The 17,627-nt window shown below is 42.5% G+C and overlaps 1 protein-coding gene across 1 annotated transcript in view; it reads right to left on the bottom strand.

The window, feature by feature from the left end:
* LOC311110359 (neural cell adhesion molecule 2-like) overlaps positions 1 to 17,627 on the bottom strand; it is a gene marked incomplete at both ends in the record, with an annotated part of 404,388 nt that overhangs the window by 17,113 nt on the left and 369,648 nt on the right. Inside the window, one exon of the mRNA XM_084188905.1 lies at positions 9,520 to 9,694. Within this exon, the coding sequence (XP_084045031.1) occupies positions 9,520 to 9,694 (175 nt within the window). The remainder of the gene's footprint in view (positions 1 to 9,519; positions 9,695 to 17,627) is intronic.

The following is a 17,627-nucleotide window of genomic DNA, read 5'->3' as shown; positions in this document are numbered from 1 at the left end:
TTAAGGACATAGAAGAGACACAATTACTTTTATTTACCCCTAGTTGCCTTCTAAATAGGACATTATGAGAATTTGGTCATAGCCATAGAAGGGTATTATACTGTTGTGCTGAGTCACATTCTGCACACTTCCTGGTTGTTGTCCAATCAGCTCCTTTGGTTTGGAGGCTGGTGGCTCTGGCCCTACGGCTTTAATCCCCTTGTAATCATAGTAATAAAACTTTACTATTCAATTATAGCCTCTTGAAGGACAGGGACAGATCCTTATGGATCAAGACAATTACAGGAAGCAAAAGAGAGACAAAACATTGTGTTAGTGCATCACTTTAATGTCGTAGAGTTTGGGGGTTATAATGAAGAAAACTTTTACCTGGTTGTAAGCAGACATCTCTATAACTAGAAACCAGTCAATATTTGCCGACTGTGTATGATGGTTCACTGACCTAGGTCCAAATAGTGGAAAGAACATTGTCAAAGCATATATAGTAAATTAGAAATAGTTTGGAATTGAAAATGGGGCATTCCATGAATAGTGTCGCTTTTCCTCACAGTGGCACATACTCTCTAAACCGTATCAATCTTTCTTGAGCCGGTAGCTCAGCAGTCGTTTGCCTTGTATTCCATTGCGAGCCTGGTTTGATCTCTGCATTATTGGAGGGAATCAATGGACGTGAAGCAACACATTTCAAATGAGCGGGACCAAGGAAGGAAGCCAAGGGGAAATACACAGCGCTTTTTCGACTTTTCACACCTCCGATTTCCAATTTGCTGAGCAATAAGGTGAAATGAAAAAGAATCCTCGCCAAGTGAATGTAATTCAAATCTTGACAAAGACATGTTGTAAATGTCTATTAGGTGCCTTGCAATGTTCAAACGATGATAGCGGGGGTGTCTCAAGGTCTCGGGGTAGCTAGATCTCTCAACTGAAAACAATGAAAATAAAAAAGGAGGGAAAACAGAAAAGGAGAACAAGGAGAAGTCTCGTTCTGCTGTCAAGTGCCTCTGGGGTTCGCTGCTCTAGCTGCCTAGCTTCTGTGTGTTCGAAATTCATTCCAATCTATTCTGCCAAATGTATTACCTGGGCTCGGCTTCAAAACACAACTACTACTACTTCCTTTCGCAGTGCCGAGTTATGTTTTTGAGGCCTTTGAGAATAACAGAGACCATATCAGTTCCAGAGCCCCAGTGAGGGAATAGAACTCTATATCTTATTCTCTTAAAATAATCAAAGTAATGACAAATCAGCTCATAGTAGTAGAAAAGACCGGAAATGACAACGCTAATTGCATGTCTTTATAGTCTTCTACTCTATATCCTATCAAACCGATGGCGATGTGTATCAATTTCCCTGTCTGCTTATTCCATGTCATTAATCTAGAAAGCACCTCCTATTGGCTCTTGATTTATTAGCCCATTAGAGGCTCAATTTGATAGCCTGTTAATGCTAGTCATCCTGCAACACTCTCAGAGTGGGAGCCATCCGTATGCATCTGCGTCTCTGACATCGACTCATTAGGCCTGAGCACTGATTGAGTTGCACTTGATTATATCTGAGAGGTTGTTAGTCGAATAACAATGACTAAACGGGAGCCATTGATTGGGCGGAAACTTGCGGGTGCTAATGCATTTTAGGGATAAAACATCACTGTGAGTGTGTGTGACTGTGATGCCATCATAGCTAGACTTAAGGGTACACTTTGTGCTCTATGACATGGGGAAGTATTGCTACTCCATTAGAGAAAGCCTTGGAAGAGAATCAGCACACCCACACCAGATCCTCTTATTCAAGAGATAAGAGGAATGATGAGTCTCCACCATTACTAAGGCTGAAGTACACTTCAATAATCAGGAAATGGAAAAACCATCAAAGACTATTAAGGAGTCTGAAACAATAATGTTGTTTTAAACTAGAGTGTTGTCTGGAGCAACATATATGTAGTAAATCATTCTTCTCCTGCTATTTCAAGCAAACTAAGAAGTGTATAACTTTGCACTTTAATGCTTGAATTGCATGTACTATAATATCTACTCTATAATATCATTTTAAACATTCTCCTTGCAGTTACGAGACAAAATTACCTTGACCAAAAGTTTAGCCCTCCTTTCACTCTTTATCCCAGTGCTTTTACAGTGTTCCATTTATAATGTCTACTACATCTCTTCCACATCCAAGACCAAAGGTCACAGAGACATTAGACACAGATATCCAGGCACTTTCTCTCCTTAACCACTCTCCAACAATTCGGCAAGAGCGATGAATCACGAAAAGGACCCGAGAACTGGCCTGCACACAACTCCAAAACGGCGAGCCCAAACGGAGCGTTACCACCGAACACGCTTTTAAAGAGCAAAGTACCCTCGTTGCCGCTAGGGTTGTGTAACTAAATGGGTCCGACCATTTGGGCCCGACGGTGTGGTGATTGCTGTAAAGCACAGATAAAAGTGTTCCTGGGAAAGGCCTAGAATCAGCCACTCGTTAAATCACACGGCTCAAATGACTCAAAATGACCGCATAAATGGGATGCCTGACGACCGAACGACTGTTATCATAGTGACTTGACATGGTCTGTCCTTTCGGAGAGTTTCTGTCATATTCAGAGGCTCCATCAGGGATTATTGCGTAGAAATGTTAGAGAAAGTACTTAAGGGTCCCTTAGGGGTCATGGCGGTGAAGAAAAAAAACAGCCAGGCTAATCCGTTCCCTCTGTCTTTTTATCTGTTCCCTCATATTTGTATTAATTCCCTCAGATTTTTTTGCCATTCCCCCTGATAAAATAAAATAATCTGTTCCCTACAATTTTTTATTGGTTCCCTCTTCTCTTTATGTAGGCTACCATGACGGTCCCACTTCACCGATAACATATTGCAGCCTAAATGCTTAAAATGGTGGTGATCAATGACCATTCAATAGCTTATATTCATATGCCTCTGAATGATAAGGGCGTAGTAGTAACGGCGTTTAAAACCACTCAAGGTGCAAATATGCTGCAATGATGCACTCTCATCCCTAGGCAGGAATTCCGTCTGGCTCTGCTTGATGAAAGTATTCAGACCCCTTGACTTTTTCCACATTTTGTTATGTTACAGCTTTATTCTGAAATTGATTAAATTGTTTTTTTCACTCATCAATCTACACACAATACCCAATAATGACAAAGCAAAAACAGGTTTTTAAGATTTGTTTGCTAATTTATTTAAAAATTTTGGGAAACGGGCTGCCATTTGCTTTTACTGAGGAGTGGTTTCCGTCTGGCCACTCTACCATAAAGGCCTGATTAGTGGAGTGCTGCAGAGATAGTTGTCCTTCTGGAAGGTTCTCCCATTTCCACAGAGGAACTATAGAGCTCTGTCAGAGTGACCATTGGGTTCTTGGTCACCTCCCTGACCAAGGCCCTTCTCCCTCGATTGCTCAGTTTGGCCGAGCGGCCAGCTCTAGGGAGAGTCTTGGTGGTTCCAAACTTCTTCCAATTAAGAATGATGGAGGCCACTGTGTTCTTGGGGACGTTCAATGCTGCAGAAATCTTTTGGTACCCTTCCCCAGATCTGTGCCTCGACACAATCCTGTCTCAGAGCTCTACGGACAATTCCTTCAACCTCATGGCTTGGTTTTGCTCTGACATGCACTGTCAACTGTGGGACCTTATATAGACAGGTGTGTGCCTTTTCAAATCATGTCCAATCAATTGAATTTACCACAGGTGGACTCCAAGTTGTAGAAACATTTAAGGATGATCAATGGAAACAGGATGCTCCTGACCTCAATTTCAAGTTTCATAGCAAAGGGTTTTTCAGTTTTTTGTAGATTGCAAAAAATATATATATTTTTAATCAATTTTATAATAAGGCTGTAACGTAACAAAATGTGGAAAAAGTCAAGGGGTCTGAATACTTTCCGAAGGCACTGTATATTCCGGAGCAGTTTTTTAGCTACCTACCCTAGCCTGGAAATTAGCTCATTTCGAGGTGAATGTATTGTCATCACAAAAAAGCAAATAGCTATCAGTTTTAGTTATGAACATAGAGCCATCTATCTGTGCCTGGTTGTCTACGTCACACAAGATGTTCACCTGCCTAGCGCAGGGATGAGAGTGCATAATTGCACCTGTTAACACCGAAGCCTCTTGGAAATGATGCACAATAAATGTGCAAGCCTTTCCTTTCTGTCTCCGATGAGTCACATGTACTCCTGAGTGGCGCAGTGGTCTAAGGCACTGCATCGCAGTGCTAACTGTGTCACTAGAGATCCTGGTTCGAATCCAGGCTCTGTCGCAGCCGGCCGCGACCGGGAGACTCATGGGCGGCGCACAATTGGCCCAGCGTCGTCCAGGGTAGGGGAGGGAATGGCCGGCCGGGATGTAGCTCAGTTGATAGAGCATGGCGTTTGCAACGCCAGGGTTGTGGGTTTGATTCCCACGGGGGGCCAGTATAAAAAAATATGTATTCACTAACTGTAAGTCGCTCTGGATAAGAGCGTCTGCTAAATGACTAAAATGTAAATGTACAACTGTAAACTACATAAACACATACAGGTGCTTGGATGCACCACGTTTTGCTGGACGTATATGACCCTAACTTGAAGCACGAGGGGTACGCGCCCAAAATTGACAAATGTTAATGTTGTCCAAGTTACATAAATCTGAGTTTGCACAAAGTGAGCCTATTTGGTTTGCATTGTAAACATACAGTTGAAGTCGGAAGTTTACATACACTTGGGTTGGAGTCATTAAAACAAGTTTTTCAAACAATCCACACATTTCTTGTTAACAAACTATAGTTTTGGCAAGTCGGTTAGGACATCTACTTTGTGCATGACACAAGTAATTTTTCCAACAATTGTTTACAGACAGATTATTTCACTTATAATTCACTGTATCACAATTCCAGTGGGTCAGAAGTTTATATACACTAAGTTGACTGTGCATTTAAACAGCTTAGAAAAGTCCAGGAAATGATGTCATGGCTTTAGAAGCTTCTGATAGGCAAATTGACATCATTTGAGTCAATTGGAGGTGTACCTGTGGATGTATTTCAAGGCCTACCTTCAAACTCAGTGCCTCTTTGCTTGACATCATGGGAAAATCAAAAGAAATTAGCCAAGACCTCAGACATTTTTTTTTTGACTACCACAAGTCTGGTTCATCCTTGGGAGCAATTTCCAAACGCCTGAAGGTACCACGTTCATCTGTACAAACAATAGTACGCAGGTATAAATACCATGGGACCACACAGCCGTCATACCGCTCAGGAGGAAGATGCGTTCTGTCTCCTACAGATGAACGTACTTTGGTGCGAAAAGTGCAAATCAATCCCAGAACAACAGCAAAGGACCTTGTGAAGATGCTGGAAGAATCAGGTACAAAAGTATCTATATCCACAGTAAAACTAGTCCTGTATCGACATAACCTGAAAGGCCGCTCAGCAAGGAAGAAGCCACTGCTCCAAAACCACCATAAAAAAGCCAGACTACGGTTTGCAACTGCACAAGGGGACAAAGATCGTACTTTTTGGAGAAATGTCCTCTGGTGTGATGAAACAAAAATAGAACTGTTTGGCCATAATGACCATCGTTATGTTTGGAGGAAAAGGGGGGGTGATTGCAAGCCGAAGAACACCATCCCAACCGTGAAGCACGGGGGTGGCAGCATCATGCGGTGGGGGTGCTTTGCTGCAGGAGGGACTGGTACACTTCACAAAATAGATGGCATCATGAGGAAGGATAATTATGTGGATATATTGAAGCAACATCTCAAGACATCAGTCTGGAAGTTAAAGCTTGGTCGCAAATGGATCTTCCAAATGGACAATGACCCCAAGCATACTTCCAAAGTTGTGGCAAAATGGCTTAAGGACAACAAAGTCAAGGTAATGGAGTGGCCATCACAAAGCCCTGACCTCAATCCAATAGAACATTTGTGGGCAGAACTGAAAAAGCGTGTGCGAGCAAGGAGGCCTACAAACCTGACTCAGTTACACCAGAGCTCTGTCAGGAGGAATGGGCCAAAATTCACCCAACTTATTGTGGGAAGCTTGTGGAAGGCTACCCGAAACATTTGACCCAAGTTAAACAATTTAAAGGCAATGTTACCAAATACTAATTGAGTGTATGTAAACTTCTGACCCACTGGGAATGTGATGAAATAAATAAAAGCTGAAATAAGTCATTCTCTCTACTATTATTCTGATATTTCACGTTCTTAAAATAAAGTAGTGACCCTAACTGACCTAAGACAGGGAATTTTTACTAGGATTAAATGTCAGGAATTGTGAAATACTGAGTTTAAATGCTTTTGGCTAAGGTGTATGTAAACTTCCGACTTCAACTGTACATCATTCAGTTATGACTGCCAGTGAGACTCCTTGATTTTCAGGCTTTTGAAATTACTTAGGCTAATTGAGGGGGTTTTCACGCCCGTTACTTATTATTTGCCCTTATGATTTAGAGGCATATGAAAACACTGAAACTGGAAATAAGCTATTGAATGGTAAGTAATCATCACCATTTGAAGCATGTAATTAACTAAATATAATTGTGTTATGGGTAAGTGGGACTATCATGGTAGCCTACATAAGGAGAACAACAAATAAAACATCTGAGGGAACAAATACAAAAATCAAAGGGAATGGAAAGAAAACTAGGGAACGGATTAGCCTGCCAGTCTTTTTTTCTGCACCATGACCCCTAAGTGGCTCCATAAGAAAGTAAACATTTTCAAAGCATTTCTAGGATGCTTCCCCAACCTAGTTTATCTCCAAACTGAAATGACTCTTGATGAAAAAAATGTATTGCAACAGTGTTGAATGTTTTGTTTTGCATGTACATGCTTGTGAGTTGTCACGCCCTGGCTCTGGGGACTCTTATATGTTGAGCCAGGGTGTGGAGTTTATATTTGTTATTTTCTATGTTGTGTTCTAGTTCGTGTTTTCTATGTTGGCCAGGGTGGTTCCCAATCAGAGGCAGCTGATTCTCGTTGTCTCTGATTGGGAACCATACTTAGGCAGCCTGTTGGCACTTTTGTTTTGTGGGATCTTGTTCCGGAAGGTTTGTGTATTTAACCTAGGACTTCACGTATCGTTTATTGTTTTGGTTCGTTGTGTGTACACTAACAAAAGTATGTACGCCTATCACGCTGCGCCTTGGTCCGCTTCATCATGTGTCAACGATCGTGACATGAGTTTTTGTTTCTGGGGGGGTTCAAGGTAATTGGCTGTACATAACCCTGTCTTGTTTTTCTCTGAAAAAAAAAACAGAATTTATGAGAACTGCAGTTACATTAATGGGCATCATTATCATATCTATTTTGATAGCAACAGCAGCATTGTACTGAAATAGTTTAAGCATGCATACGTTGTATTCTTCCAAAATCAAGGGGAATATTTTAGAAGTTTACATTACCAGTGAACAGTGGTACAACTTACAACTTTAATGATCCTTTAAAGGTGGTATAAGGAGCATATAGTTTGCAGGCCTTTCTGTGCTGTTCTTTTCAATAGCTTTAAACCAGCACCACTGGTGTGTGTTGGAAGGGTGTAGTCTATGATATTGTCCAGGAGGATGATTAGCTCTATGGTAGCTTTAAACAGAGACAAACACTCACATCAATATCATTCAACATACAAAATGTTCCATTCCATTCACATCCACCAGGCCATATGGTAAACACACAGGGGACATAAAACCAAGATGGATGCTGAAAAACCCACAGAAAGGAGATAATTCAAAAATAAACAGCCGGGACAAGAGAGGATTTAGGAGGGAGAGAGGGAATACTCTATAGTGATTTAGGAGGTTGAAAGTGAGTTGAGTGCTATGATTTAAGAAGGATAGAGGGAAGGAGAGTAAATTGAAAAGGAACCAAGGGCAGAGTGGCAATCAATGATATTTTTCAAAGGGCAGTTTATGGATGGGAAAAAAGGAATGAAGCAGGGAGAGGGGAGGTGTAGTGGCAGTTCATTGCAAGAAAAACTAGGAGAGAGAAAGAAAGGGAGGAGAGGTGGAAAAAAGAAAAGTGACAATTTCAGACCCAGGGAATGCATAATGCATATAGAGGGGGAATTGAATAGAGAGATTGTTTAGAAAAGAAACACAGAGGCATATAGTAGATCCTTGGAGGTTATACAGCATATCAGATACACTGCAGGTAGGCATTTAATGGTGCCACTACAATATCAAAAGTCAAACAATTTGGGTGTGTTCAGTGAGGGGAAATATTCAGAAGGTTGCAGATAGAAATATAATGAATAGAGCTGTCACGAATCCCTATTCAACAGACAATCATTCTATTCTACATAATACATTTATATAATTTTTCTTTAATGTTTCACCCTCCTGAACAGACCCCATTGGCGGCGATTAATGACGAATACTGACAGGTGACAGGACTCCATTGTCATTGGTCCATTTTGGCCCCTCCTTTCCCTCTCATTGGACCCTTCAACAGGAAATAAATGTGTTTTTTTGGTTTTCTTGCCACTGGTCTCCCTCTCCCTCTGTTCGCTAACGAGAGGGGACAGCCAATCGAAGTGACTCGGCTTAAGCACTGTGTTCGCAGCCTTGTTTTCCATTTAAGGAGCAGCACACACACACACACACACACACACACACACAGACACACACCAACACACACGCGTGAACACACACACACACACACACACTCACAGGCAGTTTAGCCACCCCAGTAATGAGAGAGGCAAAGTCACTCCTTCATGAGCAGCAGTAGAAACGACCTAAGCAAAAGAAAGAGTAAACACCAAAGAAAACATGTTCCCCTTGTTTTTTTTATCAGACTCTACAGGGGGGCATACATATTGAAGTGGTGACTCACTGTAAACTGTTCCCTTTGTGATGGTTTGTGTATGTGTGTGCATCTCTATGTGTGTGTGTGTATGTATATGTGTGGTCTTATATAAAACTCTGGGGGCTGTTTGAAAATGATACGCATCCTACAGTGGGCCTCAGAAGTCTTCTCGCCAAGGAACATTAAGAGTTGGAATTTTCAAAGGCCCAGACAGATGCTCTCTTCAAACAACATGGCCTAATCAAACTAACGCTCTCTGCATTTGATCCTGCTCCCTTTGCCCACACATAACATCAATACAAGGTGATTGGAGTGTGTGCTCATAAGTCTACAGTGGGTTTACCTGGGTGAGTAGGTACACTACAGTGTGTGTACAGTATGTGTTTGCACCCAGCAGTGTGTGTCACAGGAGTCTGGTAAGGGGTAGACAGCACATAATAATGAATGGAACGGAGTAATTGGATTGGTATCAAACACATGGAAACCAGCTGTTTGATGCATTTGAGAACATTCCATTCATTCCATTCCAGACATTACTATGAGCCCGTCCTCCCCATTTAAAGTGTCACCAGCCACCACTGGTGTGTGTGTGCACGTGCGTCTGTGAGTGTCAGTGAATATAAACAACTGTGTGTGTGTTTGTCTGAGCAATTGTTGTCTTTGTGTGTGTACACAATTGTCTGTGTATGCATGCTTGCACATGCAGGTCCCACAACTATGTGTACCTATGATGTCGGGTTTCTGGGGCATGAAGAACTGGTAGAAGGTGGGCTCTGAGAGGCCCTTGACGTTGCGAGCCGTGATCTCCACCTCGTAGCGCGTGTTCCACTGCAGCGGCTGTAGCAGGGCAAAGTCATGCTGCCCCGACACCAGCTTTGTCATCCACTGCTCCTCCTTGTCCTATGGAGAGGGGGTGGAGAGGTGGAGGGAGAGAAGGAAAAAGAGAGAAAGGGGGAGGGGAAGAGGGGAGGGAGAGAGACAGAGGGTTAGATGGGAAAGGGGGTATAGAGGGAGGAGAGGGGGAGAGAAGAAAGGATGAGAGAGAGGGGAAGAGAGAGGGAGAGAGAGAGTGTTAATGACTGTACGAGAACAAGCACACTAGGTAAATTACAGCCTTTGTATACACTTCATCTTCATATGATCAAATTCGAATCAAATATAGAACAAAGTACACTACATGGCCAAAAGTAGGTGGACACCCATTCAAATGAGTGGATTCAGCTATTTCACCCACACCCGTTGCTGACCGTTGTATAAAATAGAGCACACAGCCATGCAGTCTCCATAGACAAACATTGGCAGTAGAATGGCCTTACTGAAGAGCTCAGTGACTTTCAACGTGGCACCGTCACAGGATGCCACCTTTCCAACAAGTCAGTTCGTCAAATTTCTGCCCTGCTAGAGCTGCCCCGGTCAACTGTAAGTGCTGTTATTGTGAAGTGGAAACATCTAGGAGCAACGTCAGCACAAGAACTGTTCGTCGGGAACTTAATGAAATGGGTTTCCATGGTGGTGTAAAGCTTGCCGCCATTGGACTCTGGAGCAGTGGAAACACGTTCTCTGGAGTGATGAATCACCTTCACCAACTGGCAGTCCAACGAACGAAACTGGGTTTGGCAGATACCAGGAGAATGCTATATAGTGCCAACTGTAAAGTTTGGTGTAGGTGGAATAATGGTCTGGGGCTGTTTTTCATGGTTCGGGCTAGGCCACTTAGTTCCAGTGAAGGGAAATCTTAACGCTACAGCATACAATGACATTCTAGACGATTCTGTGCTTTCAACTTTGTGGCAACAGTTTGGGGAAGGCCCTTTCCTGTTTCAGCATGACGATGCCCCCGTGCACAAAGTGAGGTCCATACAGAAATGGTAGGTCGAGATCAGTGTGGAAGAACTTGACTGGCCTGCACAGAGCCCTGACCTGAACCCCATCAAACACCATTGGGATGAATTGGAACACCGACTGTGAGCCTCACTAATGCTCTTGTGGCTGAATGGAAGCAAGTCCCCGCAGCAATGTTCCAACATCTAGTGGAAAGCCTTCCCAGAAGAGTGGAGGCTGTTATAGCAGCAAAGGGGGGACCAACTCCATATTAATGCCCATGATTTTGGAATGTGATGTTCGACGAGCATGTGTCCACATACTTTTGTGTAATTACATTGTGAGTGTACCTAACCTTTATGTATGTCTGAAAAATCTGGGAAAATGTTATTCTGAGCCAGAGTCAAGAACATTGTTGTAATAGATCCAAATCAAATCCAATTTTATTTGTCACATGCTTCATAAACAACAGGTTTAGACTAACAGTGATACTTACTTCCCAACAAAGCAGAGAGAAAAATAGAAACATTATAGTAAAATAACAACAGAAGGAATAATTACACAATAAGTAACAATAACTTGGCTATACAGTTGTGGTCAAAAGTTTTGAGAATGACACAAATATTAATTTTCACAAAGTCTGCTGCCTCAGTTTTGATGATGGCAATTTGCATATACTCCAGAATGTCATGAAGAGTGATCAGATGAATTGTAATTAATTGCAAAGTCCCTCTTTGCCATGAAAATTAACTTAATCCCCAAAAAACATTTCCACTGCATTTCAGCCCTGCCACAAAAGGACCAGCTGACATCATTTCAGTGATTCTCTCGTTAACACAGGTGAGAGTGTTGACGAGGACAAGGCTGGAGATCACTCTGTCATGCTGATTGAGTTAGAATAACAGACTGGAAGCTTTAAAAGGACGGTGGTGCTTGAAATCATTGTTCTTCCTCTGTTAACCATGGTTACCTGCAAGGAAACACGTGCCGTCATCATTGCTTTGCACAAAAAGGGCTTCACAGGCAAGAATATTGCTGCTAGTAAGATTGCACCTAAATCAACCATTTATCGGATCATCAAGAACCTGAAGAAGGCGTCAGGGCACCCAATAAAGTCCAGCAAGCGCCAGGACCGTCTCCTAAAGTTGATTCAGCTGCGGGATCGGGGCACCACCTGTGCAGAGCTTGCTCAGGAATGGCAGGAGGCAGGTGTGAGTGCATCTGCATGCACAGTGAGGTGAAGACTTTTGGAGTATGGCCTGGTGTCAAGAAGGGCAGCAAAGAAGCCACTTCTCTCCAGGAAAAACATCAGGGACAGACTGATATTCTGCAAAAGGTACAGGGATTGGACTGCTGAGGACTGGGGTAAAGTCATTTTCTCTGATGAATCCCCTTTCCGATTGTTTGGGGCATCCGGAAAACACCTTGTCTGGAGAAGACAAGGTGAGCGCTACCATCAGTCCTGTGTCATGCCAACAGTAAAGCATCCTGAGACCATTCATGTGTGGGGTTGCTTCTCAGCCAAGGGAGTGGGCCCACTCACAATTTTGCCTAAGAACACAGCCATGAATAAAGAATGGTACCAGCACATCCTCCGAGAGCAACTTCTCCCAACCATCCAAGAACAGTTTGGTGACGACCAATGCCTTTTCCAGCATGATGGAGCACCTTGCCATAAGGGAAAAGTGATAACTAAGTGGCTCGGGGAACAAAACATCGACATTTTGGGTTCATGTCCAGGAAACTCCCCAGACCTTATTCCCATTGAGAACTTGTGGTCGATCCTCAAGAGGCGGGTGGACAAACAAAAACCCACAAATTCTGACAAACTCCAAGCATTGATTATGCAAGAATGGGCTGCCATCAGTCAGGATGTGGCCCAGAAGTTAATTTACAGCATACCAGGGCGGATTGCAGAGGTCTTGAAAAAGAAGGGTCAACACTGCAAATATTGACTCTTTGCATAAACGTAATGTAATTGTCAATAAAAGCCTTTGACACTTATGGAATGCTTGTAATTATACTTCAGTATACCATAGTAACATCTGACAAAGATATCTCATAACACTGAAGCATCAAACTTTGTGAAAACCAATAATTGTGTCATTCTCAAAACATTTGACCATGACTGTATACATGGGGTACCAGTGCCAAGTCAATGTGCAGGGGTCCGAGGTAATTTAAGTAGATATGTAAATATAGGGAGGGTAAAGTGACTAGGCAACAGGATAGATAACAAACAGTAGCAGGAGAGTATGTGATGAGTGTCAATGCAGATAGTCTGGGTTACGATTTGGTTAACTATTTAGCAGTCTTATGAAGCTGTTCAGAGTCGTGTTGGTTCCAGACTTAGTGCATCCGTGCCGCTTGCCATGCGGTAGCAGAGAGAACAGTCTATGACTTCGGTGGCTGGAGTCTTTGACAATTTTTAGGGCCTTCCTCTGACACCGCCTGGTATAGAGGTCCTGGATGGCAGAAAGCTCGGCCCCAGTGATGCACTGGGACGTAAGCACTAACATCTGTAGAGCCTTGCTGTCAGATGCCAAGTAGCCATACCAAGTGGTGATGCAGTCAGTCAAAATACTTTCAATGGTGCAGCAGTATAACTTTTTGAGGATCTGAGGGTCCATGCCAAATCTTTTCAACCTCCTGGGGAGGAAGAGGCATTGTCATGCCTTCTTCACGACTGTGTTGGTGTGTGTGGACCATGATAGATCCTTAGTGATGTGGACACCGAGGAACATGAAGCTCTCGACCCGCTCCACTACAGTCCCATCGATTTGAATGGGGGCGTGCTCGGCCCTCCGTTTCCTGTAGTCCACAATCAGCTCCTTTGTCTTGCTGACGTTGAGGGAGAGCTTGTTGTCCTGGCACCACAATGCCATGTCTCTGACCTCTTCCCTATAGGCTGTCTCATTGTCGTCTGTGATCAGGCCTACCCCCGTTATGTCGTCAGCAAACTTAATGATGGTGTTGGAGTCGTACACGGCCATGCAAACGTGGGTGAACAGGGAGTACAAGAGGGGACTAAGCACGCACCCCTGAGGGGGCTCTGTATTGAGGGTCAGCGTGGTGTATGTGTTGTTGCCTACCCTCACCACCTGGGGGCGGCCCGTCAGGAAATCCAGGATCCAGTTGCAGAACGAGGTGTTCAGTTCCTGGGTCCTGAGCTTATTGATGAGCTTGGAGGGCACTGTGGTGTTGAACGCTGAGCTATAATCAATCAGTTCCTCTTGTCCAGGTGGGAGAGTGCAATAGCGATTGCGCCATCTGTGAATCTGTTGGGGTGGGCTCAGGGTGTCTGGGATGATGGTTTTGATGTGAGCCATGACCAGCCTTTCAAAGCATTTCATGGCTACAGATGTGAGATCCGTTGTGTATATTGATCAAGTATAAATGTTTTTTTTTTCAATGAACCTTTCATGCGTGAGTGTTTTTATGCGTGTGATGTCAGAATGCGCTCACTGTTCCAAAATTGTTACGCAACAGGACAGTTAAGCCGTGCTGCCCTCAAACCAAGGCACGCTGCATGCTAACTATTTATAGGCTATGTTTCAACTAGTCTATTTAAAATGATTTTCCAACAACAGTTTTATTTTCAAACAGTTTGAAATTAGGTGTGAACTGCCTCCTCATTAATTCCCATAGAAGTAGCCCATTTCACTGTGGTGGACAATTTACGTTTGAGGCATGCTATGCTAAGGCGAAGATTAGCTAGATGAGCCGGACAAACTTCTCTCTTCAGTGAGAGCCCAAGCACTCCCCCAGTGTTTCCCCAGGTCAAGTATGCAGACATTTGCACATATCCCGCCCAATCTTTTCCCCACTGGCTCCTGCATTGCCTTTATTGTTGTTTGCCTTACTAATAATAACTTTGTATGTTCCTATCAATAATAAAAATTTCTGTATATCGTGTTATGTCATTTCTACTGTAGCACACCGTATGTATGTATGGAGTATAATGTATTCTGTGTGTATTCCTTTATAAAAGCAGATCCACGAGGTACTAAATTCATAACCTTTATGGTGTTATATTCAATTGTGCTTATGTAGCTACATTCATCTATTAGTTCTGTAAAACAATGCTAATGGTGTCAGAGAAGTATTAGCTTGTGTTGTATCCTTTGAAGCTGCCCTGGCCTTATCATGACCATTGCATTGGCCTGTGTATTCATTTGGCCTGTTTAGAATAGCTCTGCCCTGCCCTGCTCCCTTATGGAGCTCTTCAGTTACTGTTTCTTATATCATTCAACATTGTCATGTTGTCAATGCAACTTATTATTTTATAGCAGTGTTATTATGTTACTTCTTTGTAATATTGTTTTATTGCTATATCCTGATATAGTATTATAATTACTAATAATTCCTGTTTATTCTGTACTTTCAGAAACCACACACACAAACAGTATTGAACATAATTTGCCATATCATAACTGGAACTGGACATATTTCTTGCCGGAGATTGAGCCCAGATTTTGTATGCTAGCAACAGACTGTTTGGAGAGAGAGTGAGGAGGATGAGGGAGTGGATTTTTATTTTATTATGATCTCTTTTAGTCCTCATTTGGACTAATCTTCCAAGTCCTTAAACATTAAAATACAATTTATAATACGATCACATTTTCACATACAGTGGGGAGAACAAGTATTTGATACACTGCCGATTTTGCAGGTTTTCCTACTTACAAAGCATGTAGAGGTCTGTAATTTTTATCATAGGTATACTTCAACTGTGAGAGACGGAATCTACTAATCTAAAATCACATTGTATGATTTTTAAGTAATTCATTTGCATTTTATTGCATGACATAAGTATTTGATCAGAAAAGCAGAACTTAATATTTGGTACAGAAACCTTTGTTTGCAATTACAGAGATCATACGTTTCCTGTAGGTCTTGACCAGGTTTGCACACACTGCAGCAGGAATTTTGGCCCACTCCTCCATACAGACCTTCTCCAGATCCTTCAGGTTTCGGGGCTGGGCAATACAGACTTTCAGCTCCCTCCAAAGATTTTCTATTGGGTTCAGGTCTGGAGACTGGCTAGGCCACTCCAGGACCTTGAGATGCTTCTTACGGAGCCACTCCTTAGTTGCCCTGGCTGTGTGTTTCGGGTCGTTGTCATGCTCGAAGACCCAGCCACAACCCATCTTCAATGCTCTTACTTACATTTACATTTATATTTTTACATTTTAGTCATTTAGCAGACGCTCTTATCCAGAGCGACTTACAGGAGCAATTAGGGTTAAGTACCTTGCTCAAGGGCACATCGACAGATTTTTCACCTAGTCGGCTCAGGGATTAGAACCAGCGACCGTTCAGTTACTGGCACTACGCTCTTAACCCTCCCGTTGTCCTAGGGTCAAAATGACCCGCCACTGTGTTGAACCAACTTTATTTAATTTTTATATTTTTTGGATCATTTGTGAGAAGGAGGCAGTGATACTTTCTTTAAAGTCTCACTGCCTCCTTCTCACAAATGATCCCCAAAATATAAAAATTAAATAAAGTTGGTTCAACACAGTGGCGGGTCATTTTGACCCTAGGACAACGGGAGGGTTAACCACTAAGCTACCTGCCGCCCTTACTGAGGGAAGGAGGTTGTTGGCCAAGATCTCGCGATACATGGCCCCATGCTTGAGCAGGGGGACCTTGCGTGCGCTGCATGATTTTAATCCATGACGGCGTAGTGTGTTACTAATGGTTTTCTTTGAGACTGTGGTCCTAGCTCTCTTCAGGTCATTCACCAGGTCCTGCCGTGTAGTTCTGGGCTGATCCCTCACCTTCCTCATGATCATTGATGCCCCACGAGGTGAGATCTTGCATGGAGCCCCAGACCGAGGGTGATTGAACGTCATCTTGAACTTCTTCCATTTTCTAATAATTGCGCCAACAGTTGTTGCCTTCTCACCAAGCTGCTTGCCTATTGTCCTGTAGCCCATCCCAGCCTTGTGCAGGTCTACAATTGTATCCCTGATGTCCTTACACAGCTCTCTGGTCTTGGCCATTGTGGAGAGGTTGGATTCTGTTTGATTGAGTGTGTGGACAGGTGTCTTTTATACAGGTAACGAGTTCAAACAGGTGCAGTTCATACAGGTAATGAGTGGAGAACAAGAGGGCTTCTTAAAGAAAAACTAACAGGTCTGTGAGAGCCGGAATTCTTACTGGTTGGTAGGTGATCAAATACATGTCATGCAATAAAATGCAAATTGTTTACTTAAAAATCATACAATGTGATTTTCTGGATTTTTTTATTTTTCATGCTTTGTAAGTAGGAAAACCTGCAAAATTGGCAGTGTATCAAATACTTGTTCTCCCCACTGTATAATACACTGTTACAAACAGACATAATACACTGACATATTGACCAGATAAATACTATAACAGTCTGAAAAGATAGATTGATTCTTCATCGATCATAGTCCTGCACAACCTTCCGATTTATTATATTGAAATGGTTCTAAAGTATTGTTTGAATTTATATATTGAAAGGTTTCTGGTTTCTGTTATTTTGCCTATTTCTCTTTTCTGTCTGGATAACACATAGATGGTGGACAATCTATTCCTAGTATTTACTGAATGTCTGTCTCTTACCAACTGAATACTGTTGTGAATGGAGTTTGGCCGTTTTAAATGGTGTACATTGTGAAATAAAATAAGCATGTTTTTTTCAATTATCTTGTTAATTGATGACCAACCAAGAGCATTGTGCATATCTACAACAGAATAACCATATCTCCACCTTAAAACAATCCTTGCTGCTTTGTTCTGTGCAATCTACAGCCTCCTAATTTCACTTGCTGATGCATTTCCCCAGACCACAGAACAGTAGTTCACCTGACTCCCAATTAATGCTTGGGTTGTTTGCTTAAGAATCTTTCCCGGTAAATATTTAGCTATCCTTCTGATCATGCATGCAGTTTTTATTTTTTTATTTTTACATAGATTAGTTATTTGAGACGACCATGATAAGCAGTTGTCTAGCTGCACCCCTAGTAGTTTTGTTTCTGAC

This window comes from Coregonus lavaretus (genome assembly GCF_964263955.1).
Source record: "Coregonus lavaretus genome assembly, contig: SUPER_35_unloc_4, whole genome shotgun sequence".
Lineage (NCBI taxonomy): Eukaryota > Metazoa > Chordata > Actinopteri > Salmoniformes > Salmonidae > Coregonus > Coregonus lavaretus.
Note: the sequence above shows the minus strand (reverse complement) of the source record. Positions and strands in the feature narration are given on the sequence as shown.